The 25,820-nt window shown below is 50.0% G+C and overlaps 1 protein-coding gene across 1 annotated transcript in view; it reads right to left on the reverse strand.

Annotated features, from left to right (window-relative positions):
• nlk1 (nemo-like kinase, type 1) overlaps nucleotides 1–24,912 on the reverse strand; it is a 25,971-nt gene extending 1,059 nt beyond the window's left edge. Inside the window, exons 1-7 of the mRNA XM_061712572.1 lie at nucleotides 24,775–24,912; nucleotides 22,952–23,393; nucleotides 16,318–16,447; nucleotides 15,393–15,448; nucleotides 14,998–15,104; nucleotides 12,115–12,200; nucleotides 1,742–1,951 (exon numbers count right to left, since the gene is read on the reverse strand). Coding sequence (XP_061568556.1) covers nucleotides 1,742–1,951; nucleotides 12,115–12,200; nucleotides 14,998–15,104; nucleotides 15,393–15,448; nucleotides 16,318–16,447; nucleotides 22,952–23,259 — 897 coding nt within the window. The 5' untranslated portion in view covers nucleotides 23,260–23,393; nucleotides 24,775–24,912. The remainder of the gene's footprint in view (nucleotides 1–1,741; nucleotides 1,952–12,114; nucleotides 12,201–14,997; nucleotides 15,105–15,392; nucleotides 15,449–16,317; nucleotides 16,448–22,951; nucleotides 23,394–24,774) is intronic.
• Between the last annotated feature and the right edge of the window lie 908 nt (nucleotides 24,913–25,820).

A 25,820-nucleotide genomic window follows, 5' to 3' on the forward strand; every position in this document is an offset into this window, starting at 1 on the left:
GAAGGAAGGAAGGGAGAAAGGGAGGAAAGGGAGAAAGGGAGAAGGGAGAAAAAGAAGGAAGGAAGGGAGAGAGAAAATAAGGAAGGAAGGAAGGAAGAAGGAAGGAAGGAAGGGAGAAAAGAAGGAAGGAAGGAGAAAAAGAAGGAAGGAAGGAAGGGAGAAAAGAAGGAAGGAAGGAAGGGAAAAAGAAGGAAGGAAGGAAGGAAGGGAGAAAAGAAGGAAGGAAGGTGAAAAGAAGGAAGGAAGGAAGGGAGAAAAGAAGGAAGGAAGGAAGGAAGGGAGGAAAAGAAGGAAGGAAGGAAGGAAGGGGGAAAAGAAGGAAGGAAGGGAGAAAAGAAGGAAGGAAGGAAAGAAGGGAGAAAAGAAGGAAGGAAGGGAGAAAATAAGGAAGGAAGGAAAGAAGGAAGGAAGGAATGAAGAAAGAAGGAAGGAAGGAAGGAAGGAAGGAAGGAAGGAAGGAAGGAAGGAAGGAAGGGAGAAAATAAGGAAGGAAGGAAGGAGAAAAGAAGGAAGGAAGGAAGGAAGGGAGAAAAGAAGGAAGGAAGGAAGGAAGGAAGGAAGGGAGAAAATAAGGAAGGAAGGAAGGGAGAAAAGAAGGAAGGAAGGAAAGAAGGGAGGAAGAAGGAAGGAAGGAAGGAAGGAAGGGAGAAAAGAAGGAAAGAAGGAAGGAAGGGAGAAAAGAAGGAAGGAAGGAAGGGAGAAAAGAAGGAAGGAAGGAAAGAAGGGAGGAAAGAAGGAAGGAGGAAGGAAGGAAGGAAGGAAAGAAGGAAGGAAGGAAGGAAGGAAGGAAGAAAATAAGGAAGGAAGGAAGGAAGGAAGGAAGGAAGAAAATAAGGAAGGAAGGAAGGAAGGAAGGGAGAAAAGAAGGAAGGAAGGAAGGAAGAAAATAAGGAAGGAAGGAAGGAAGGAAGGGAGAAAAGAAGGAAGGAAGGAAGGAAGGAAGGAGAAAATAAGGAAAGAAGGAAGGAAGGAAGGAAGGAAGGAAGGGAGAAAATAAGGAAGGAAGGAAGAAGGGAAGGAAGGGAGAAAGAAGGAAGGAAGGAAGGAAGGGAGAAAAGAAGGAAGGAAGGAAGGGAGAAAAGAAGGAAGGAAGGGAGGAAAGAAGGAAGGAAGGAAGAAGAAAATAAGGAAAGAAGGAAGGAAGGAAGGGAGAAAATATATAGGAAGGAAGGAAGGAAGGAAGGAAGGAAGGAAGGAAGGAAGGAAGGAAGGAAGGAAGGAAGGGAGAAAAGAAGGAAGGAAGGAAGGAAGGGAGAAAAGAAGGAAGGAAGGAAGGAAGAAAATAAGGAAGGAAAGAAGGAAGGAAGGAAGGGAGAAAATAAGGAAGGAAGGAAGGAAGGAAGGAAGGAAGGAAGGAAGGAAGGGAGAAAAGAAGGAAGGAAGGAAGGAAGGGAGAAAAGAGGAAGGAAGGAAGGAAGGAAGGAAAGGAAGGAAGGAAGGGAGAAAAGAAGGAAGGAAGGAAGGGAGAAAAGAGGAAGGGAGAAAAGAAGGAAGGAAGGGAGAAAAGAGGAAGGGAGAAGGAAGGAGAGAGCAGGAGGAAGGAAGGAACAGGAGAATTAGGTCATTTTGACCCAAAGACAGTACAAGGGTTAAGGAGTCACGGCAAGTAAAAGAATCCAGGGAAGGAGCCCCTATCTCCCACCCCGCCCCTCCCTCCCTCCCTCCCTCCCTCCCTCCCTCCCTCCTCCCTCCCTCCCTCCCTCCCCCCCCCCGCCCCCCCTCCCCCCCCCCCAGGCCTCACCTGCTGGATGGGGCTCTGGGCCTGGAACAGGATGCGGCGTCCCAGCAGCTCGGCGAAGATGCAGCCCACCGACCAGACGTCGATGGCGGAGCCGTAGTGGCGGCAGCCCATCAGCACCTCGGGCGCTCGGTAGTACTGGGTCACCACCTCCTGGGTCATGTGACGAGACGGGTCCGGCTCCTCCACACGCGCCAGGCCGAAATCACAGATCTGAGCAGAGACGGGATCGAGCGAGAGGACGTTAAACACTGGCGGCTGGCGGGGGAAGAGGAACTGATGTTGCTACGGACTAGGGCTGAACGATTTTTGAAAATAATCTAATTGCGATTTTTTTCCTCAATATTGCGATTGCGATTTAATATGCGATTATTTTTTTCAAGGTCCTGTTCTCATGTATTTTTCAACTACACAAGCAATAAATCAGTCTGTTTTATAATAAACATTGCCGGATTTATTTAAAGCACAGATTACAATAATAAAGAAAACAAATCTGTGCCTTTACCTCTTTAACACGTCTACACATGGGTTGTTCTCTCTGAACCCAATCGCACGACACCAAACCGGGTTAAACTTTAGGCAAAACGAGGCGTAGTTTGATAGAAAAACACAGAAAAACTCCCACAGGAAACAAAAAACCTTCCTCACAGGCAGTACTCGAGTTGTAAAAAAAAGAATCAGGGGGGATGGTGTATTTGATCATACGGGGACAGATAATTTGTGCTGATTACAAATAATATAATATATTACAAATAATAGCAGTGACCAAAACAGCTGCAGAAATACTGCAGGAATGACATAGCAGCAGTTAAATGCAGCCTTCTGTAAGCTTTAAATATCCACTGGGCTTACATCAAATACATCAAAACACAACAATAAAAAACACTTTTCTGAACTTATCAATATGACTCTGTCCTTCACAGGATAAGTAACATGGATCACTGCAAAAACTCACAATCTTAACAAGAATATTTGTCTTATTTCTGGTTAAAATGTCTTATTTTAGTCAAAAAAAATCTAATTACATTTAAAACAAGACTCATCACTGGAAAAAACAACAATTTTCACCTGTTTCAAGTAGATTTTCACTTGAAATAAGTAGAAAAATCTGCCAGTGGAACAAGATTTTTTTGCTTGTAATAAGAAGATAAATCTTGTCCCACTGACAGATTTTCCTACTTATTTCAAGTGAAAATTTACTTGAAACAGGTGAAAATTGTCAAATAAGTTATTTTTCTGGTGATGACTCTAAATGTTGAAATAGCAGTAAAACCACATTCATTGATGAAATGACATAAGGGATGGAAAGGGGGGATGGCAGTTTTACAGGGGGGATGATTTGGACCGTTTTTATTTCAAGGGGGGATGATTTGGACCCTTTTATTATTTCATCCCCCCTCAACTCGAGTACTGCTCACAGGGAACTCAGAACGTCTTCATAAATAACTCAAAAATCACAGAGAGAAAAAAAACCACCAGCAAACTAACAAACAAACCAATAAAGCTCACAGAGTTAACAAAACGAACCAGCAACTCGCAGCTGCTCTGTAACTTCTCCGGAGAGCTGACGGGCTGCAGGTGGTTTAAGGCTGATTTATGGTTCAGCGTTACACCAACGCAGACCTACGCCGTAGGGTACGCGGTACGCACAACGTACGGTGCGCGTCGCCGCGTAACCTACGGCGTAAACTCTGCGTCGATTTAACGCGGAACCATAAATCCGGCTTCACAGCGCGACTGCCCGCCCGGCTCGTGCTCGGCGCCACGCGCAGCTCCTCGCCGACTCCGCGCTCATATATGTAATACATTTATAAAGCCCATATATTTATAAAGCCCTGCCTGGCCGAGCCCTAACGCTGAGGCCACGGTAGATAGGTTACACGCGGACACGCGGCACTGTTGACTTTTTTTTCCCTGCCGGCAACGTGACCAGATCACGTGACTGGTCAAATCGCAGCCTTTGCGGTTAGAAAATCTCGTTTTATCACATCGCGATATTATCGCAAATGCAATTAATCGTTCAGCCCTACTACGGACTCTTCTAGATCTGGACTCTCCGTCTGCCGCCGGCTTCCTGCAACAAGTCGAGCTGAAGCTGAAACCGACGGTACGCAGGAAGCTTTGGATGCAAATGTGGAACTGAAAGCTCGTGTCCCTCTTTTTTTATTACCAGACACACAGTTACTTTTGCAGAAAGTCAAATATATGAAGGTTGGGAAGGAGGTTTTGTTTCAGCCAATCATTGTGGACGACCCGAGCAGTCCTTCCAACTAACCCTAACCCTTAAAGGTTGTTGCAAAGGAACAAAATAAGGAAAAAGGTATCTGGAGCTGTTATTTTGTGACGGAAAACAGAACTATCTGCAGTTCTATTCAAAAGTTTGTACATGTTTAATGTCAGAACTAGAGGAGCAGGTGAGGGGAGCGTGTCGTCGTGAGGGGAGTGTGTCGTCGTGAGGGGAGCGTGTCGTCGTGAGGGGAGTGTGTCGTCGTGAGGGGAGTGTGTCGTCGTGAGGGGAGCGTGTCGTCGTGAGGGGAGCGTGTCGTCGTGAGGGGAGCGTGTCGTCGTGAGGGGAGCGTGTCGTCGTGAGGGGAGCGTGTCGTCGTCGTGAGGGGAGCGTGTCGTCGTGAGGGGAGCGTGTCGTCGTGAGGGGAGCGTGTCGTCGTGAGGGGAGCGTGTCGTCGTCGTGAGGGGAGTGTGTCGTCGTGAGGGGAGTGTGTCGTCGTCGTGAGGGGAGCGTGTCGTCGTCGTGAGGGGAGCGTGTCGTCGTGAGGGGAGCGTGTCGTCGTGAGGGGAGCGTGTCGTCGTCGTGAGGGGAGTGTGTCGTCGTCGTGAGGGGAGTGTGTCGTCGTGAGGGGAGTGTGTCGTCGTCGTGAGGGGAGCGTGTCGTCGTGAGGGGAGCGTGTCGTCGTGAGGGGAGCGTGTCGTCGTGAGGGGAGCGTGTCGTCGTCGTGAGGGGAGTGTGTCGTCGTGTGGGGAGCGTGTCGTCGTGAGGGGAGCGTGTCGTCGTCGTGAGGGGAGTGTGTCGTCGTGAGGGGAGCGTGTCGTCGTCGTGAGGGGAGTGTGTCGTCGTGAGGGGAGCGTGTCGTCGTGAGTCGTCGTGAGGGGAGTGTGTCGTCGTGAGGGGAGCGTGTCGTCGTGAGGGGAGCGTGTCGTCGTGAGTCGTCGTGAGGGGAGTGTGTCGTCGTGAGGGGAGTGTGTCGTCGTGAGGGGAGCGTGTCGTCGTGAGGGGAGTGTGTCGTCGTGAGGGGAGCGTGTCCGTCGTGAGGGGAGCGTGTCGTCGTGAGGGGGAGCGTGTCGTCGTGAGGGGAGCGTGTCGTCGTGAGGGGAGCGTGTCGTCGTGAGGGGAGCGTGTCGTCGTCGTGAGGGGGAGCGTGTCGTCGTGAGGGGGAGCGTGTCGTCGTGAGGGGAGCGTGTCGTCGTGAGGGGAGCGTGTCGTCGTGAGGGGAGCGTGTCGTCGTGAGGGGAGCGTGTCGTCGTGAGGGGAGCGTGTCGTCGTGAGGGGAGCGTGTCGTCGTGAGGGGAGCGTGTCGTCGTGAGGGGAGCGTGTCGTCGTTGAGGGGGAGCGTGTCGTCGTGAGGGGAGTGTGGTCGTCGTGAGGGGAGTGTGTCGTCGTCGTGAGGGGAGCGTGTCGTCGTGAGGGGAGTGTGTCGTCGTCGTGAGGGGAGCGTGTCGTCGTGAGGGAGCGTGTCGTCGTGAGGGGAGCGTGTCGTCGTGAGGGGAGTGTGTCGTCGTCGTGAGGGGAGCGTGTCGTCGTGAGGGGAGCGTGTCGTCGTGAGGGGAGCGTGTCGTCGTGAGGGGAGCGTGTCGTCGTGAGGGGAGCGTGTCGTCGTGAGGGGAGCGTGTCGTCGTGAGGGGAGCGGTGTCGTCGTGAGGGGAGCGTGTCGTCGTGAGGGGGAGCGTGTCGTCGTGAGGGGAGCGTGTCGTCGTGAGGGGAGCGTGTCGTCGTGAGGGGAGCGTGTCGTCGTGAGGGGAGTGTGTCGTCGTGAGGGGAGCGTGTCGTCGTGAGGGGAGTGTGTCGTCGTGAGGGGAGTGTGTCGTCGTGAGGGGAGCGTGTCGTCGTGAGGGGAGCGTGTCGTCGTGAGGGGAGTGTGTCGTCGTGAGGGGAGCGTGTCGTCGTGAGGGGAGCGTGTCGTCGTCGTGAGGGGAGCGTGTCGTCGTGAGGGGAGCGTGTCGTCGTCGTGAGGGGAGCGTGTCGTCGTGCAGGGGGAGCGTGTCGTCGTCGTGAGGGGAGCGTGTCGTCGTGAGGGGAGCGTGTCGTCGTGAGGGGGAGTGTGTCGTCGTCGTGAGGGGAGCGTGTCGTCCGTGAGGGGAGTGTGTCGTCGTGAGGGGAGCGTGTCGTGGTGAGGGGAGTGTGTCGTCGTGAGGGGAGCGTGTCGTCGTGAGGGGAGCGTGTCCGTCGTGAGGGGAGCGTGTCGTCGTGAGGGGGAGCGTGTCGTCGTGAGGGGAGCGTGTCGTCGTGAGGGGAGCGTGTCGTCGTGAGGGGAGCGTGTCGTCGTGAGGGGAGCGTGTCGTCGTGAGGGGAGCGTGTCGTCGTGAGGGGAGCGTGTCGTCGTGAGGGGAGCGTGTCGTCGTGAGGGGAGCGTGTCGTCGTGAGGGGAGCGTGTCGTCGTGAGGGGAGCGTGTCGTCGTGAGGGGAGCGTGTCGTCGTGAGGGGAGCGTGTCGTCGTGAGGGGAGCGTGTCGTCGTGAGGGGAGCGTGTCGTCGTGAGGGGGAGCGTGTCGTCGTGAGGGGAGCGTGTCGTCGTGAGGGGAGCGTGTCGTCGTGAGGGGAGCGTGTCGTCGTGAGGGGAGCGTGTCGTCGTGAGGGGGAGCGTGTCGTCGTGAGGGGAGCGTGTCGTCCGTGAGGGGAGCGTGTCGTCGTGAGGGGAGCGTGTCGTCGTGAGGGGAGCGTGTCGTCGTGAGGGGGAGCGTGTCGTCGTGAGGGGAGCGTGTCGTCGTCGTGAGGGGAGCGTGTCGTCGTGAGGGGAGCGTGTCGTCGTGAGGGGAGCGTGTCGTCGTGAGGGGAGCGTGTCGTCGTGAGGGGAGCGTGTCGTCGTGAGGGGAGCGTGTCGTCGTGAGGGGAGCGTGTCGTCGTGAGGGGAGCGTGTCGTCGTGAGGGGAGCGTGTCGTCGTGAGGGGAGCGTGTCGTCATCGTGAGGGGAGCGTGTCGTCGTGAGGGGAGCGTGTCGTCGTGAGGGGAGCGTGTCGTCGTGAGGGGAGCGTGTCGTCGTCGTGAGGGGGAGCGTGTCATCGTGAGGGGAGGCGTGTCGTCGTGAGGGGAGTGTGTCGTCGTGAGGGGAGCGTGTCGTCGTGAGGGGAGCGTGTCGTCGTGAGGGGAGTGTGTCGTCGTGAGGGGAGTGTGTCGTCGTGAGGGAGCGTGTCGTCGTGAGGGGAGCGTGTCGTCGTGAGGGGGAGTGTGTCGTCGTGAGGGGAGCGTGTCGTCATCGTGAGGGGGAGCGTGTCGTCGTGAGGGGAGCGTGTCGTCGTGAGGGGAGTGTGTCGTCGTGAGGGGAGCGTGTCGTCGTGAGGGGAGCGTGTCGTCGTGAGGGGAGCGTGTCGTCGTCGTGAGGGGGAGCGTGTCGTCGTGAGGGGAGCGTGTCGTCATCGTGAGGGGAGCGTGTCGTCGTGAGGGGAGCGTGTCGTCGTGAGGGGAGCGTGTCGTCGTGAGGGGGAGCGTGTCGTCGTCGTGAGGGGAGCGTGTCATCGTGAGGGGAGCGTGTCGTCGTGAGGGGAGTGTGTCGTCGTGAGGGGAGTGTGTCGTCGTGAGGGGAGTGTGTCGTCGTGAGGGGAGCGTGTCGTCATCGTGAGGGGAGTGTGTCGTCGTGAGGGGAGCGTGTCGTCGTGAGGGGAGTGTGTCGTCGTGAGGGGAGCGTGTCCGTCGTGAGGGGAGCGTGTCGTCATCGTGAGGGGAGTGTGTCGTCATCGTGAGGGGAGCGTGTCGTCGTGAGGGAGCGTGTCGTCGTGAGGGGAGTGTGTCGTCGTCGTGAGGGGGAGGTGTGTCGTCGTGAGGGGAGTGTGTCGTCGTGAGGGGAGTGTGTCGTCGTGAGGGGGAGCGTGTCGTCGTGAGGGGAGCGTGTCGTCGTCGTGAGGGGAGCGTGTCGTCGTCGTGAGGGGAGCGTGTCGTCGTGAGGGAGCGTGTCGTCGTGAGGGGAGCGTGTCGTCGTGAGGGGAGCGTGTCGTCGTGAGGGGAGTGTGTCGTCGTGAGGGGAGCGTGTCGTCGTCGTGAGGGGAGTGTGTCGTCGTCGTGAGGGGAGTGTGTCGTCGTGAGGGGGAGCGTGTCGTCGTGAGGGGAGCGTGTCGGTCGTGAGGGGAGCGTGTCGTCGTGAGGGGAGCGTGTCGTCGTGAGGGGAGTGTGTCGTCGTGAGGGGAGCGTGTCGTCGTGAGGGGGAGCGTGTCGTCGTGAGGGGAGCGTGTCGTCGTGAGGGGAGCGTGTCGTCGTGAGGGGAGCGTGTCGTCGTGAGGGGAGCGTGTCGTCGTGAGGGGAGTGTGTCGTCGTGAGGGGAGCGTGTCGTCGTGAGGGGAGCGTGTCGTCGTGAGGGGAGTGTGTCGTCGTGAGGGGAGCGTGTCGTCGTGAGGGGAGCGTGTCGTCGTGAGGGGAGCGTGTCGTCGTGAGGGGAGCGTGTCGTCGTGAGGGGAGCGTGTCGTCGTGAGGGGAGCGTGTCGTCGTGAGGGGAGCGTGTCGTCGTGAGGGGAGCGTGTCGTCGTGAGGGGAGCGTGTCGTCGTGAGGGGAGCGTGTCGTCGTGAGGGGAGCGTGTCGTCGTGAGGGGAGCGTGTCGTCGTGAGGGGAGCGTGTCGTCGTGAGGAGCGTGTCGTCGTGAGGGGAGCGTGTCGTCGTGAGGGGAGCGTGTCGTCGTGAGGAGCGTGTCGTCGTGAGGGGAGCGTGTCGTCGTGAGGGGAGTGTGTCGTCGTGAGGGGAGTGTGTAGTCGTGAGGGGAGTGTGTAGTCATGAGGGGAGTGTGTCGTCGTCGTGAGGGGAGTGTGTCATCGTGAGGGGAGCGTGTCGTCGTGAGGGGAGCGTGTCGTCGTGAGGGGAGCGTGTCGTCGTGAGGGGAGCGTGTCGTCGTGAGGGGAGCGTGTCGTCGTGAGGGGAGCGTGTCGTCGTGAGGGGAGTGTGTCGTCGTGAGGGGAGTGTGTAGTCATGAGGGGAGTGTGTCGTCGTCGTGAGGGGAGTGTGTCATCGTGAGGGGAGTGTGTCGTCGTGAGGGGAGCGTGTCGTCGTGAGGGGAGCGTGTCGTCGTGAGGGGAGTGTGTCGTCGTGAGGGGAGTGTGTCGTCGTCGTGAGGGGAGTGTGTCATCGTGAGGGGAGTGTGTCGTCGTGAGGGGAGCGTGTCGTCGTGAGGGGAGCGTGTCGTCGTGAGGGGAGTGTGTCGTCGTGAGGGGAGCGTGTCGTCGTGAGGGGAGCGTGTCGTCGTGAGGGGAGCGTGTCGTCGTGAGGGGAGCGTGTCGTCGTGAGGGGAGCGTGTCGTCGTGAGGGGAGCGTGTCGTCGTGAGGGGAGCGTGTCGTCGTGAGGGGAGCGTGTCGTCGTGAGGGGAGCGTGTCGTCGTGAGGGGAGTGTGTCGTCGTGAGGGGAGCGTGTCGTCGTGAGGGGAGTGTGTCGTCGTGAGGGGAGTGTGTAGTCATGAGGGGAGTGTGTCGTCGTCGTGAGGGGAGTGTGTCGTGAGGGGAGTGTGTCGTCGTGAGGGGAGCGTGTCGTCGTGAGGGGAGCGTGTCGTCGTGAGGGGAGTGTGTCGTCGTGAGGGGAGCGTGTCGTCGTGAGGGGAGTGTGTCGTCGTGAGGGGAGTGTGTCGTCGTGAGGGGAGTGTGTAGTCATGAGGGGAGCGTGTCGTAGTCGTGAGGGGAGCGTGTCGTGAGGGGAGCGTGTCGTCGTGAGGGGAGTGTGTCGTCGTGAGGGGAGCGTGTCGTCGTGAGGGGAGCGTGTCGTCGTGAGGGGAGTGTGTCGTCGTCGTGAGGGGAGCGTGTCGTCGTGAGGGGAGCGTGTCGTCGTGAGGGGAGCGTGTCGTCGTCGTGAGGGGAGTGTGTCGTCGTCGTGAGGGGAGCGTGTCGTCGTGAGGGGAGTGTGTCGTCGTGAGGGGAGTGTGTCGTCGTGAGGGGAGTGTGTCGTCGTGAGGGGAGCGTGTCGTCGTGAGGGGAGCGTGTCGTCGTGAGGGGAGCGTGTCGTCGTGAGGGGAGTGTGTCGTCGTGAGGGGAGTGTGTCGTCGTGAGGGGAGCGTGTCGTCGTGAGGGGAGCGTGTCGTCGTGAGGGGAGTGTGTCGTCGTGAGGGGAGCGTGTCGTCGTCGTGAGGGGAGTGTGTCGTCGTGAGGGGAGCGTGTCGTCGTGAGGGGAGCGTGTCGTCGTGAGGGGAGTGTGTCGTCGTGAGGGGAGCGTGTCGTCGTGAGGGGAGCGTGTCGTCGTGAGGGGAGTGTGTCGTCGTCGTGAGGGGAGTGTGTCGTCGTGAGGGGAGCGTGTCGTCGTCGTGAGGGGAGCGTGTCGTCGTGAGGGGAGTGTGTCGTCGTCGTGAGGGGAGTGTGTCGTCGTGAGGGGAGTGTGTCGTCGTGAGGGGAGCGTGTGGTCGTGAGGGGAGCGTGTCGTCGTGAGGGGAGCGTGTCGTCGTGAGGGGAGCGTGTCGTCGTGAGGGGAGCGTGTCGTCGTGAGGGGAGCGTGTCGTCGTGAGGGGAGCGTGTCGTCGTGAGGGGAGCGTGTCGTCGTGAGGGGAGGTCGTGGTCGTCGTGAGGGAGCGTGTCGTCGTGAGGGGAGCGTGTCGTCGTGAGGGGAGCGTGTCGTCGTGAGGGGAGCGTGTCGTCGTGAGGGGAGCGTGTCGTCGTGAGGGGAGCGTGTCGTCGTGAGGGGAGCGTGTCGTCGTGAGGGGAGCGTGTCGTCGTGAGGGGAGCGTGTCGTCGTGAGGGGAGCGTGTCGTCGTGAGGGGAGTGTGTCGTCGTGAGGGGAGCGTGTCGTCGTGAGGGGAGTGTGTCGTCGTGAGGGGAGCGTGTCGTCGTCGTGAGGGGAGCGTGTCGTCGTCGTGAGGGGAGCGTGTGTCGTCGTGAGGGGAGCGTGTCGTCGTCGTGAGGGGAGTGTGTCGTCGTGAGGGGAGCGTGTCGTCGTGAGGGGAGCGTGTCGTCGTGAGGGGAGTGTGTCGTCGTGAGGGGAGCGTGTCGTCGTGAGGGGAGCGTGTCGTCGTGAGGGGAGCGTGTCGTCGTGAGGGAGAGCGTGTCGTCGTGAGGAGAGCGTGTCGTCGTGAGGGGAGCGTGTCGTCGTGAGGGGAGCGTGTCGTCGTGAGGGGAGCGTGTCGTCGTGAGGGGAGTGTGTCGTCGTGAGGAGAGCGTGTCGTCGTGAGGAGAGCGTGTCGTCGTGAGGGGAGCGTGTCCGTCGTGAGGGGAGCGTGTCGTCGTGAGGGGAGCGTGTCGTCGTGAGGGGAGTGTGTCGTCGTGAGGGGAGCGTGTCGTCGTGAGGGGAGTGTGCCGTCGTGAGGGGAGCGTGTCGTCGTGAGGGGAGCGTGTCGTCGTGAGGGGAGTGTGCCGTCGTCGTCGTGAGGGGAGCGTGTCGTCGTGAGGGGAGCGTGTCGTCGTGAGGGGAGCGTGTCGTCGTCGTGAGGGGAGCGTGTCGTCGTGAGGGGAGCGTGTCGTCGTGAGGGGAGCGTGTCGTCGTGAGGGGAGCGTGTCGTCGTCGTGAGGGGAGTGTGTCGTCGTGAGGGGAGTGTGTCGTGAGGGGAGTGTGTCGTCGTGAGGGGAGCGTGTCGTCGTGAGGGGAGTGTGTCGTCGTGAGGGGAGTGTGTCGTCGTGAGGGGAGCGTGTCGTCATCGTGAGGGGAGCGTGTCGTCGTGAGGGGAGTGTGTCGTCGTGAGGGGAGCGTGTCGTCATCGTGAGGGGAGCGTGTCGTCGTGAGGGGAGCGTGTCGTCGTGAGGGGAGCGTGTCGTCGTGAGGGGAGCGTGTCGTCGTGAGGGGAGCGTGTCGTCGTCGTGAGGGGAGTGTGTCGTCGTGAGGGGAGTGTGTCGTCGTGAAGGGAGTGTGTCGTCGTGAGGGGAGTGTGTCGTCGTGAGGGGAGCGTGTCGTCGTGAGGGGAGCGTGTCGTCGTGAGGGGAGTGTGTCGTCGTGAGGGGAGCGTGTCGTCGTGAGGGGAGTGTGTCGTCGTGAGGAGAGCGTGTCGTCGTGAGGAGAGCGTGTCGTCGTCGTGAGGGGAGTGTGTCGTCGTGAGGGGAGTGTGTCGTCGTCGTGAGGGGAGCGTGTCGTCGTGAGGGGAGCGTGTCGTCGTGAGGGGAGCGTGTCGTCGTGAGGGGAGCGTGTCGTCGTGAGGGGAGCGTGTCGTCGTGAGGGGAGCGTGTCGTCGTGAGGGGAGCGTGTCGTCGTGAGGGGAGCGTGTCGTCGTGAGGGGAGCGTGTCGTCGTGAGGGGAGTGTGTGGTCGGTGTTGTGAGCATCACCTTGAGCAGACAGTTGCTGTTGACCAGAAGGTTTCCAGGTTTGATGTCTCTGTGCAGGATCCCGGCCGAGTGCAGATACTTTAACCCTGAACAAAAACAACTCAAATCAGGTTCAACAGAAACACTGAAACTGATTTGCTGTAATGAATCTGTCTCTTCTCGTCTTCATAAAACCCTCATTCCAGCTGAAGGCAGCGAGGGGATAATCCACTGAAGCTGACATGTAGGAATTACACTTCAACTTAGATGGTCTGTAATACCACTGGCTCCCACTAGGGATGATATAAGCTATTGTAGCGTGACGCTCGATACCTGGAGACTTGATTACAAATACTGGATTTTCCGACTATAGGTCGCGTTTTGTTTTTTTTTCATAGTTTGGCCGGGGCTGCGACTTAGGGAGCTTTCACACCTGTCCCGTTTCAAGCAGTTGTTCTGGAACAGCGAGCGTTTCCCCCTAAAGATCGGAACGTTTGTTATATGTGAACACAGCAATCGCGCTCTGAAACGGCACAAAACAAGCGATCCGAGATCCTAGGAGAGGTGGTCTCGGCCCGATTCCATTCCAGACCTGAAACGGTTTCATTTTTTTTATTTGTAGTGAGAACATGATCCACACAGCAACCGATACAACGCCATTCATTGTGTATGTGCGACCGCGGCGCAAGGAGAAGAGTCGGTGCAGCCTCCACCTCCTTCTCTCCTATTGGACGTGCCGAGATGTCGTCCCAGCACGGCACGGTGAAATTAAAAGATGTTCAATCCGGGCAGGGTTTGTGCAGCGCAAACCGTGCGGCAGGCGCCCTCTCGCCCGCCGCTGAGCTCCGCTCTGCGCCGAGCGGTCATGAATGTCACATGAATGGGTTAGGCATGGGACGATATGAAAATTTCATATCACGATATTAGTGGACAAAAATATCACGATTACGATATTATCACGATATTAGCGCGTCGCTTATAAAATTATTAAAATGCAAGGAAAAACACTAACCGTGGATCCACTGGTTCCTTCAGAACATTTATTCTCAAATCATTCTCAACACAGTGACACTTGAGGTAGAGAACAAATAATGTACTGTAAATGTTATGCATTACAAAGTGTAAACTATAGTACCGGTACCGGTACTTATTTGAACTTTCTTTTTTTGTAAGAAAATACTTCCCTGAGAGTCGAAAGAAATAAGTGACAAATAGAAATAAAGTGACAAAGTAAAGCCAAATGCACACTGATTGTATTACTCTCTGAAACTCTAACAGTGGCTGGCTGCTACTTAGTACGGCTCTCTGGAAAAATAATAAAATAAAGGCACTGCTCTGTAGTATACAAAACAAAAGCAGCATGGCCAACACAAAGATTGAGTGAAAATAAAGTGCCACAGTAGTCAAATGCACACGGATTGTACTACTCTCTGAAAAATATTAAATAAATAATAATAATAAATAATATTAATAAAATACATGAAAAAAATAACACTGGCTTCTACCTGGCTGGTAGCCTTGTGTGACCGAAAAAAAAACAAAAAAAAAAAAAAAAAAAGAATTGGCGATAATTACAGTACCCCACGATAACACGTTATCGCCGTTTTTTATCGCGATATACGATAATATCGTATATCGCCCCATGCCTAGAATGGGTAAAGCCTGATTTATGGTTCAGCATTAAATCGACGCAGAGCCTACGCCGTATGCTCTGCGTTGGTGTAACGGGGAACCATAAATCAGCCTAAAGCCAACGGCTGCGGTCTGCGCTGAAAGGGGCGTGTTGTTTATCCCAGGGTGCAGAAGAGGAAACTCCTTCCACGTTCATTTGACCAATCAGAGAGCAGCTGGTTTGCGCATGGCATTTGTTAACAGCTTTGAAACGGTACAGACGTTTGCCTTGTGAACACAAACTCCACAAACGAGAAACGGAACAACTGTATCGATTCAGCCCCTGAATCGGAACAAAACAAACGGGCCACAGGTCTGAAAGCAGCCTTATACTCTGGAGCGACTTAGGTGTGAAATTATTAACACATTATTACCGGTTTATCATTTCACATGTTATTTTCACACTAAACTGCAAGAGGGCGCTCTAGGAAGCGCCGCATCTTCTACCTCCGGAGTTAGCGGAGTTGTTTAAAAGTAAGATTTCATCGGATTTTAGTTATTTGGAGAGACACGGATGGTTTGGTAAACTTCTTAGCATGTTATTTATGCTATAGTTATCTGAATAACTCTTAATATGTTATGTTAACATACCAGGCACATACTCAGTTGTGTCATGTAACGTAAGCAAACCGTGCAATTATTCAGCCTGTTGTTGTCTCTATTCTATTTTTATTTTAAATTGCCTTTCAAGATGACATGTCTGTTCTTGGTGTTGGATTTTATGGAATAAACTTCCCCCAAAAATGAGACTTATACAGGATTGTCTCAGAAAATTTGAATATTGTGATAGTTTTTTTTTTTCTGTAATGCAATTAAAAAAAACAAAAATGTCATACATTCTAGATTTGTTACAAATCAACTGAAATATTGCAAGCCTTTTATTATTTTAATATTGCTGATTATGGTTTACAGTTTAAGATTAAGATTCCCAGAATATTCAAATTTTTTGAGATAGGATATTTGAGTTTTCTTAAGCTTTAATCCACGATCAACAATATTAAAATAATAAAAGGCTTGCAATATTTCAGTTGATTTGTAATAAATCCAGAATGTATGACATTTTTGTTTTTGTAATTGCATTACAGAAAATCACAATATTCTAATTTTCTGAGACAGTCCTGTATTTATTTTTTCCTTCTTTATTATGCATTTTATGGCTGGTGCGACTTGTGCTCCAGAAAATCCGGTAACTCTTCTGTAGTGACCGGGTGTGCAGTGGAAGCGGCCGCTCACCTCGCAGGATCTGGTACAGGAACACCTTGATGTGGTCGGTGGTGAGAGGCTGAGGAGACACGATCACTTTGTGGAGGTCGCTCTGCATCAGCTCTGTGATCACGTAGCTGCGAGGCGGTTGCCGTCAAGGAAGAAACGCTCACGTACAGATCGACCTCCGCCCACGCCGACGCGGGGCCTCGGCCGCTGCTGCTCAACACGACCACGCTTTACAAACCAGGCCCAGCGTGCCCACATGAAATATTCACCAGCTGCACATCTGCAGCCATGAGCTGAATTTAGAGCACAGATCGGCGGCTAAATAAAGAGAATTAAAGCAGGCCAATTAATGAGGGGAAACTAGGACACGCTGCGCGGGGGGAAACACATAAATCAGTGATGACGTTAAAGGATACATCTCTTCAAAGCAGTCGATCTGCGGAGGCTGCAGAATGTCCAGAGCTGACAAAACCTGCGGGACGACACGAAACAGACAAAGATTTAGACCAGGGGTGTCAAATGTGCAGCCCGTGGGTTAATGTTAATTTACTAAAAAGGAAGGCATAAATAATTGCCATGAATCGCAGCATATCCAATAATATATTTCTTCTACAAATCCATCGTTATTCCACAAAGAGAGCAGTTTGACATTTTTTTAGTTTTCTAGAATGCATTTGCCGATTTTATTTCTTTGTAGACGGTCGTTTATTTTTATTAACTGACTACTATTATATATTTTTGCAGGAAAAATATCACTGCTAAAAAAGATGATAGATATTTATGGAGAATTTCAGTTTTGAATACGAGGATAGTGACAAAGTAAAACAGTTAAAAAAGAAGGTACACTGGCGTAAATATCTGCTAATTTAAAAAAATAAATACACTTAATTGTACTGGAAAAATCTCTAAATCACAAAGAAACACTCTCAGATGTAATAAGAAAGATTTTGCTTTTAATTAAATTTCCTATAAAAAAGCGAACTTGTTTCTGTTTATCTTTGTAAAATGATATTAAAAGTATCTTACATAATTTGAAAAGAAAACGAGAAATTTCAAGAAAAGATCCTGTAGAAATTTTCCATAATTAGAGTGTAAACAAAGTGCATATTTCCTTTAAAATTAATTAAACTGATATTGGATTAGATAACAATAGTAAAAAAAAAGAATTAGAAAAAATCTTTCGCACCGTTTTTGTTATTTTGTGCGTGCGGCCCGCGAGAAAAAAATTGGTCAAATCCGGCCCCGCCAAGAAAAATGAGTTTGATGCCCCTGAACTAAACCTTTGACTCACGCTGAACAGGTCACATATACACACCACCCTCCCGTATCCCCGGTCATTACATTGTCATGTTTGAAGAAGCACAGCATCCTCAGCTCCCTGAAGACTCTCTTGCAGGAAACCAGGTTCTGGAAGACGTTGGGCATCTTCTTCAACGCCACCTTTCGACCGTCTCGAGGATCCGTCACCGACCTGGAAGACAAGACGGATCAGAGAGGTGTTGGTGGACGACGTCAAGGAGACAGCTTCTTTTAATAGAGCACAGGTAACGCGCCCCTTTGTTTATATGAACATTTGGAAGGGCGTTAGTAGCTTGTTGGTTTCTAGGGGAAAATAACGTATAATGTATGAACTTTTCTTTATATCAAGTGATAATTTGTTGGACTTGAACCAGGCGACAACCTTGATCAATTCCATGTTCATTTCAGATATTAGTTTATGTCCATTGTTACCAGATAGGGCTGGGCGATATGGACCAAAAGTCATATCTCGATATTTTCTAGCTAAATGTTGATACTCGATATATATCTCGATATTTTTTCTGTGGCATAATTGGGGTTTCCCCCAAAGCATTATAGCATAGCATCTCTGTTAGCATCTCTGTTAGCATCTCTGTTAGCATCTCTGTTAGCTTCATTTCTTAAAAAAACAGTCAGTTTTAATACAAAGCCTCGTGCCAAATGTCACACAGGAATCTTTATTAACAGAGGTCTGCACAATATCAACATGTATAAAACTAATGAAATAAAAATAAACTGCCTGCATATATAGAATAAAAATGCTTCTTGAATAAAATAAAACAAATATCCCTTTCCTGCATAACAATTAAATTAAAATACACTGTAATTAATACAATGTAGACAGTAACAGGCAGACTTTTCCACTGAGGTTGACAGTTTTGCAAATAACAAAACATTTGTGCAAATCTCAAATAAAATATTCAAGTCAATTTGTCACAAAATAAGCTATATCAAAATCATTAAAAAAAAAAAAAAAAAAAAGAAAATGTTTTTTTCTTTTTAGAAATCGATATAAACGATATTGTCTTGTACCATATCGCGTTTGAAAATATATCGATATATATTAAAATCTCGATATATCGCCCAGCCCTATTACCAGATAAAAAAATATTGGCGTCATCTGCAAACAAAATAAAAAATACTTTAGATGATGCCATGTATAGATCATTTATGTAAATAAGAAAGAGTAACGGGCCCAGAATCGATCCTTGAGGCACACCACAAGAAATCCACCTGTAATCCGAGTAGTGTTACTCCAAGAAACAAATTGCTTTCTATTTGATAAATAGCTTTTGAACCATAACAAACTTGAGCCTTTTAAACGAAGAAGAGAAAGTTTTTGTAATAAAATATCATGATTGACAGTATCAAATGCCTTTGATAGATCCACAAATACTCCTAAAGTAATGTCCTTGTTATCGGCAGCTTTGGTGATGTTATCTACAAGTGAGGGCCATAGACGTGGAATGTTTTTTTCTGAACCCACACTGGTGATCATATAGAATATTGTTTTTATTAAGATATTTGGCCAAACAAAGGTTTGGGGCCTCCTCGACCATAAATTCACTTTATCCTCATTTCACGCACCCGTTATTTTGTATTACTCAACACTGATGGAACATCGGTTCTTAATGTCGTCCCCAAACAGTTTCAAGTAATTAATGCACCGGATGTGGGCCAATTAAACAGCGGTCAATTAAACAGCGGGGTGACGATTAGCACAGCTTCAATAATGAGAATTGAACAATACCCGAGATAAATCATCTGATTAACAGACAGACGATTCTGCAGGAGTTGTTAAACACATGAAAAGGATTCTTGTTTTATTCAGTAAGTCTAATTTTAAGCAGTATTCAGTAAATGTTTATGTTCCGATGAAAAAACTAAAAAGCTTCATCAGGGTTTCTAAAGAGACAAAAAAACCTCTAGAAAACAGCGAGGGTGAAGCTCAGAGCTCATCGAGTTCATATGCGAGGAAGAGATGGCATCACTTTACTACAACGACAAAACCTAAAACGATTAACAGAAGAATTCAGTTCAGTTTTTCAACATTTAATCAACTAGTGTCTGTAAACAAACCTGCGAGAAGCAACATGTTGGACACTTTCACACCTGCATTTGTTCGCTCTGGTCCAGAAGCTTTTACAACCAGGTTTGGTTCTTTTCCCCACATACGTGTAAAATCCAATATAGCAAAAGAAGAACATCCTCACTACTAACGGATCAGACTGTTGCAGAAACAAGAATTTAAACAATTGAAGAATTGTTGTGATTCTTCACGGCTGGAGAGGAACGTTTCAACGCACTGAAGCTGCATAAACCTCTACAGACCACTAGGGTCCAGATCCAGACCTGCAGGTCCTCTACAGACCACTAGGGTCCAGATCCAGACCTGCAGGTCCTCTACAGACCACTAGGGTCCAGATCCAGACCTGCAGGTCCTCTACAGACCACTAGGGTCCAGATCCAGACCTGCAGGTCCTCTACAGACCACTAGGGTCCAGATCCAGACCTGCAGGTCCTCTACAGACCACTAGGGTCCAGATCCAGACCTGCAGGTCCTCTACAGACCACTAGGGTCCAGATCCAGACCTGCAGGTCCTCTACAGACCACTAGGGTCCAGATCCAGACCTGCAGGTCCTCTACAGACCACTAGGGTCCAGATCCAGACCTGCAGGTCCTCTACAGACCACTAGGGTCCGGATCCAGACCTGCAGGTCCTCTACAGACCACTAGGGTCCAGATCCAGACCTGCAGGTCCTCTACAGACCACTAGGGTCCAGATCCAGACCTGCAGGTCCTCTACAGACCACTAGGGTCCAGATCCAGACCTGCAGGTCCTCTACAGACCACTAGGGTCCAGATCCAGACCTGCAGGTCCTCTACAGACCACTAGGGTCCAGATCCAGACCTGCAGGTCCTCTACAGACCACTAGGGTCCAGATCCAGACCTGCAGGTCCTCTACAGACCACTAGGGTCCAGATCCAGACCTGCAGGTCCTCTACAGACCACTAGGGTCCAGATCCAGACCTGCAGGTCCTCTACAGACCACTAGGGTCCAGATCCAGACCTGCAGGTCCTCTACAGACCACTAGGGTCCAGATCCAGACCTGCAGGTCCTCTACAGACCACTAGGGTCCAGATCCAGACCTGCAGCTCCTTTACTGACCCCAGTTTAATATTTTCTGTTGTACATGTGAGGCAGTGTTCAGTTATTCTGCTCCTCACCGGTGGAACAAACTTCCTGTAGACCTGAGGTCTGCTCACACTGTAGATCCTTCAAATCAGGGTTAAAAACATTACTGTTTACTGAAGCGTACTCTTAAATTAAATACTTACCTTCTAAACTCTACTGCCCTTATTTTTAACAACTTGTGCTTTTTATTATTTTACCTCTTTTCTCATCATTTTATTTCATTTATTTGGTATTTAAGCGTACTCTTAAATTAAATACTTTCTGAAAACCGCGAATGAGATGTACCTGCTGTACTCTACTGCCCTTAGTTTTCAGCAACTTGTGATTTTTATCATTTTACCTTCTTTTCTAATAATTGTATTTGTTATTTACTGTCTAATTGTGTCTTGCCGCTTTAATGTTGATGTAAAACACTTTGAATTACCTTGTGTTGAATTGTGCTATATAAATAAACTTGCCTTGCCTTACATCACGTCAAACCGGCACACCGAACAGATAACTCATCACTTTTGCTACTTAGCACCGTACTGATTTGTAAGTTGTGAATAAAGACCAAACAGACCGTGATCACTCATATTTTGGATCATTTCTACTTCCAGACCACTGTGACTGGCTGTAAGTTGGTCTGGACGGTCTGAGGGTGAAAAGAGGACCAGGTAGCTTTAGTTCAGCGAGCGTCTGATAAACGCAGCGGCCAGATTCTGATTAGTTAAGAAAGTTAAGGCTGAGTTATGGTTCTGCGTCAAAACGACGCCGTGCCTACAGCGTAGGGTACGCGCCGTCGCTAACGTCACCTCCCAAAAATTGTAACCATGTGTCGAGGCGACGCAGACCAAACGCAGACGAGAGGGCTGTGATTGGTTTGCTTGGAAGCAACGCATTTCCGGTTTCCGGTTTCAAGCAGTCGTGAACTTTCAGCGCTCTTTTCTTCGTTTATATGTGATTTTTTTAGTTTTGTTTTTTTGCACAATAGTTGTCCTTATCTCTTTGATTCACTGACACCGGAAAAAGTCGGAAAACCATTCAGGAAAAGATCGCAAATAAGCGGTCACGGGGGGAACTGCAACGCGGAGAAATGGAGTGATGGAGAAGTCCGAAGGTTCACGACGGCACGGCGTCGATTTGACGCAGAACCATAATTCAGGCTTTAACCATAAGCTCCGCAGCTCTTTCCACCTGGACCCGCTAAAGGAGCCAGGAGTCCGGCTGGATCATTTCAGGATCCTCCTCTGCAGTAAATCACACACGACGTAGCCTGGCGTAGCGCGAGCGACTTTGATTGACAGGCGGTGGGCGTGTTCTCGTCGGCTTGGGTGGCTGCACCCCGTACGAAGAAAAACACGCTTCAAAATCGTTCTTCAGAAACCAGTGGGTGACGTGAAAGGATGCTTCGTCCATTGTTGTGAACAATGTACGGTTCCACCCATTTACAACACGGCGCTGAGCCGTCATGGAATAAACAGCACACTTCAGAAAACCTGTGTGTGACGTCACAGTCCAGTAATTAGTCTAGGCCCAAATAATCAAACAGCACAGGCTTTTGTGTGCATTAACCAGAAAGACCTGTCAATCATGTTAGTAACTTCAGAGAAGAAAGAAACAAAAGTCTAACTTAATTCAGTCCTTGGAGTCATGTGATCAGATGCTAAAGAGTTCACTGTTTGGTTCAAATCTTTTCTGGTGAGTCTCATTCTGACCGTTTTGTACCGCGCCGAGGTGCGATTACGTCTCCTCACGAGGGGAAACAAACCGCAGGAAAGTGGATTGGATTGGATTTAATGTAAATGGACTCAGGTGGGTGTGAAAACGCCCTCAACAACGTGAGCATATGATCATATGACCAGTTTCATACATTCAATTTGGTTCCATTATTCAAAGAAAGATTAAAAGATGCAGCTAGTGTTGTCCCGATCGGTCGGGCCCGATCACGGCATTTTCAAAACATCGGTATCGGCCAAAAAAGTATCGGGACAAACCTAGTTATTAATGGTATTGTGACATCATTTTTAACATGCTTTTAACACTATTAAAAGTCTTGGCCAACATCCCTCAAATGTGTCTAAAAGAGTGTAACAAGAAAAACTTCACTCTAGTACTCTTTTCCTGGCTTTTTATTACAGTGTTTTTTTGCGCCGTGAAAAATGCTTCCTTTCCCTCCTTTCCTGTCAATCATTGCTCCGCTCCTCCTCCAAACCTCCTCCTCCTCCAGCCATACGCTCACAGCGGCGTCGGAGCGACAGGCGAAGCATGCACGGAAAAGCAGGAGGGCGAACCACAGCAAACAATCATAAAAATAAAGGCATGTAAATAAAGTGTCCCCTTATCTTAAGTCCAGTCAGTGGCCGCGGGTCTTCTTAGCAGTTTTCCTCCGGTGATTAGAACAAAAGAGGCTCTAAACAGCTCCGTGTTAAGCCTGATTTATGGTTCCGCGTTAAATCGACCCAGATCCTACGCCGTAGGGTTCAGGGTACGGTGCCGCGTCGCCGCGTAACCCTTCGCCGTAGGTTCTGCGTCGGTGTAACGCGGAACCATAAATCAGCCTTTATGGTGCGCTGGAGAGGAGAGGAGGCAGGAGCTGGGTGGAGGGGGCGGTGATTTAGCGGGCCTATACGTATAGGCCCGCCACCAAACCAGATGAGCCGTTTTTGCATAGTTATGCGGAAAATCCCAGAAAGCACACAATACACTGAATGTTAAAAGTTCGTTGTTTTTTGGGTGTAATTGATGTCAAGACACCCAACAAAACACAAAAAATCAAGAAAAATGTGTTTTTCATGTCACAATCCCTTTAATGTTTTTAATTTATATATATCATTGCATTTAACGTCACTTCCAGCCACCGGCTGGAAGTGACGAAGTAAGCGAAACTAACATGGTTTCCATGTTTGAATTGTGAAATGTTCTACATGTTCATGTTCATTAAGCTGCTGTTATTCATTTCATCCATTCAGAATGTTGCACTAATGTTAAACCAAAAAGTATTTTAATTTTCTTGTCTTTGTGAGTTTGACTGGATGTCATTCAACTGCCTCTTTTGAAGTTACATTTATTTATTTTTGTTATTGCACTATTCTGCACTTTTTGTTTTAGTTTACAATTTCATGTTTTTACATTTTTCTACATTTTTTTCATTTTACATTTTGTGGCACCAGAGCTGATAAACTTTGTTGAAATAAATGTCCATGTTGTTCTGCAATGGACCATAAAAGAAACTTGGGATAATTTGAGTTTTAGTCCTCTTTTTCTTTCTTTTTTTTTTTAAATTCATTGCCAAAATGTATCTGATCGGGAAAAAGTATCGGAAATGTATCGGGAGCCAAAAAAAGTGATCGGATCGGGAAAAATCGGGACCGGCAGAAACTCAAACTCAAGTGATCGGGAGTGAAAAAATCCTGATGGGGACAACCCTAGATGCAGCCCGACGGTGGTCAGCAAGATTGTGAGGAAACTTTAAATCGTTAATGGCCGGTTCTCTTACCAAACAACACCAAATGCTCCATAGCCGATGGGTCGGTCCGGCTCCATCTCAGCGGGACTGGGAACCTCGCTGGCCGGGTTGCTGTAGGGCTGAGGCACGGCCGCCCCCCCGCCGGTGCTCCCTCCCAGGGCGGTGGGGTGCCGGGGGGTGCCGGCCGGGGCCGTGGGTCCGGTCAGGCACGGGGTGGCGCTGAGGCCCGTGGAGGGAGCCCCGCAAGAGGAGTTGACACAAAAATACTTGTGGCTCAGCTCGGAGCCCGGGAACAGATCTCCACAGACAGCCTGCCTTCCGGCGCCGTGAAACGCCATCCTCCTCCACCCGCCGAGCCCAGGAACAGTCCGGTTTAGGGGAGCGGCACCGACGCTGCTGCTGCTGCTGCTGCTGCTTCCCGACTAGGCCCGGGGGAAGCACCGCCCCTCACTGTGCATGACCCATCAGCTTCCTGTGTGATCAGGGATCAAAGCAGATATTAGTGATCTGAGCATCAGTGACATTTCAGTGGTTGAATGTTTTTGGTTTTAGTCAGATGTGACAGCTCAAGTCTTCAGTGTACCGTCCATCTGACAGGAAATACAGATGTTTAAAATGGGTTTAACTGAGCCAGTTGGTCCATTTTTTAAATTTCTGACATTAGTACCAGCTTCAAGATAAATTAATATATATATATATATATATATATATATATATATATATAAGATGAGAAAGGCCTGAATGGTAGGGAGATTAAGGAAGAATTAAAAAAAAAAAAACAACAATACGAGAGATGTAGACTTACAGGACTATCTCAGAACATTAGAATATTGTGATTTTCTGTAATGCAATTAAAAAAACAAAAATGTCATCCATTCTGGATTCATTACAAATCAACTGAGATATTGCAAGCCTTTTATTATTTTAATATTGCTGATCATGGTTTACAGCTTAAGAAAACTCAAATATTCTATCTCAAAAAATTAGAATATTCTGGGAATCTTAATCTTAAACTGTAAGCCATAATCAGCAATATTAAAATAATAAAAGGCTTGTAATATTTCAGTTGATTTGTAATGAATCCAGAATGTATGACATTTTTTTTTTTTTTTTTTTTTTTTTTTTTAAATTGCATTACAGAAAATAAAGAACTTTATCACAATATTCAAATTTTCTGAGACAGTCCTGTAAATAACAACTATGGCAATATTAGGTCAACAATTATGACATATAAAATGTCTCATATTGAGTAAACTGTCAAGATTCAGAATGTGTGACCTTTAGTAAACCCACCACAATGACACACATACAAAGTGGGACCAATAAACCCATGTGCACCACATTTAAAACATAAATAAATAGCCTATATCCGGTCAGAGAATCCGAAGGGAACAGAATTTGTTGTGACACCGGAGGAGGCTCGATTGTTCAGCCTGGCTGTCCAAACCAGCGTTCATATCTATAAAATAACCCCGTTAATCTGCTGCTGAAGGCGGCAGCGGTTAAACCGGCCCAGCAGCGGGTTAAGTCGAGCCTTTGTGGGTCAGTCTCTGCCGGATCAGCGGGGCTAACGCCGCGTTCCATTTACCTCGGAAATCGGAACTGGGAACTGGGAATGGTAGCCATCTTGGAATGGTAACTCGAGGGTGGTGAAGCTTCTCCCACTTTCCCAGTAGTAAATCCCACTTCGAGGGGCGTTCCAGTTGAAAATTCCGACTATGAACTGAGAAATTCCGACTTCCGAGGACAAATGGAACGCGGCATAACGAGCAGCTAACCAGAAACATCCGACCCCGAGAATAACGACCGAATCCGCCGGTGACCCGCGGGAAACGCAGCCGCTTTTAAAGTACCTGTCTCGGGTAAAAGGGCCGACGGCGCGGCATCCAGCGGGTCGTGCTGCGGGCCGAGCTGCGGGCTGTTTTCCCCCCAAAGGGACGTGCGGCCCCCGGTCCGGCAGTGACAGCCTCGCTAGCTGTTAGCCTGTTAGCCTGTTAGCTGCGGGGGGAGGGGCGGGGGGCGGGGCCTCGCGGGGGAGGGGGCGGAGCTAGAGCCGCTCACGCGCTGTCAACAACACACGACGGAGCAACAAGCGGGGCCAACGCAGCCGCCATCTTGGATGAGGCAAGACTGCGCTGTAAACTATTTTTTATTTATTTATTTATTTATTTATTTCGTGCATGGTGGTCAATTTACACACCCATGACCGAAAAGGAGCAGGATGAAGACAAGTGTTATTTTACCTGCCCCTTATTCAATACCAAAACAAAAAGAACAGTCAATGTAACCAATATTTCAATAAAATATACACTTAAATAGAACCAACCACATATATCAATAGTTCTGTTTAAGTCCCAGCCTATTCATGATCATATAACTTATAATATAATAATAATATATATATTATAATAATATATAATATAATATTTTATCTTTATACATTTTTTTGAACCTAAATAAATGTGTACATTCCTTTAAATCATTCTGTAGAGAGTTCCACAGTTTTACTCCCACAACCGATATACACATCTGCTTGAGAATGGTCGTTGCATACTGATGTTTGAAATTATATTTCCTTCTATGATCTATAACTTCTGGATTCGAAAAAACCAACAACTGCTGTAGATTACTTGGTAATACTTTTCTTTTTGCCCTATGCATAACTAATGTCTGTAACTCAACTATTTCTTTAAATTTAATAAGTCCTGAATTAATAAATAATATGTTGGTGTGTTCTCTGTAATTTGTTTTATGAATGATCCTCACCGCTCTTTTCTGCTGGATAAACAATGGATGTAGATTGCTAGTATAGTGTTGCCCCAGACTTCCACACAGTAATTGAAATAAGGTAAAATCAGTGAACAATATAACATTTGCAATGCCTTATAATCTAGTACAT

Source organism: Cololabis saira, chromosome 21 (genome assembly GCF_033807715.1).
Source record: "Cololabis saira isolate AMF1-May2022 chromosome 21, fColSai1.1, whole genome shotgun sequence".
Classification (NCBI taxonomy): domain Eukaryota; kingdom Metazoa; phylum Chordata; class Actinopteri; order Beloniformes; family Belonidae; genus Cololabis; species Cololabis saira.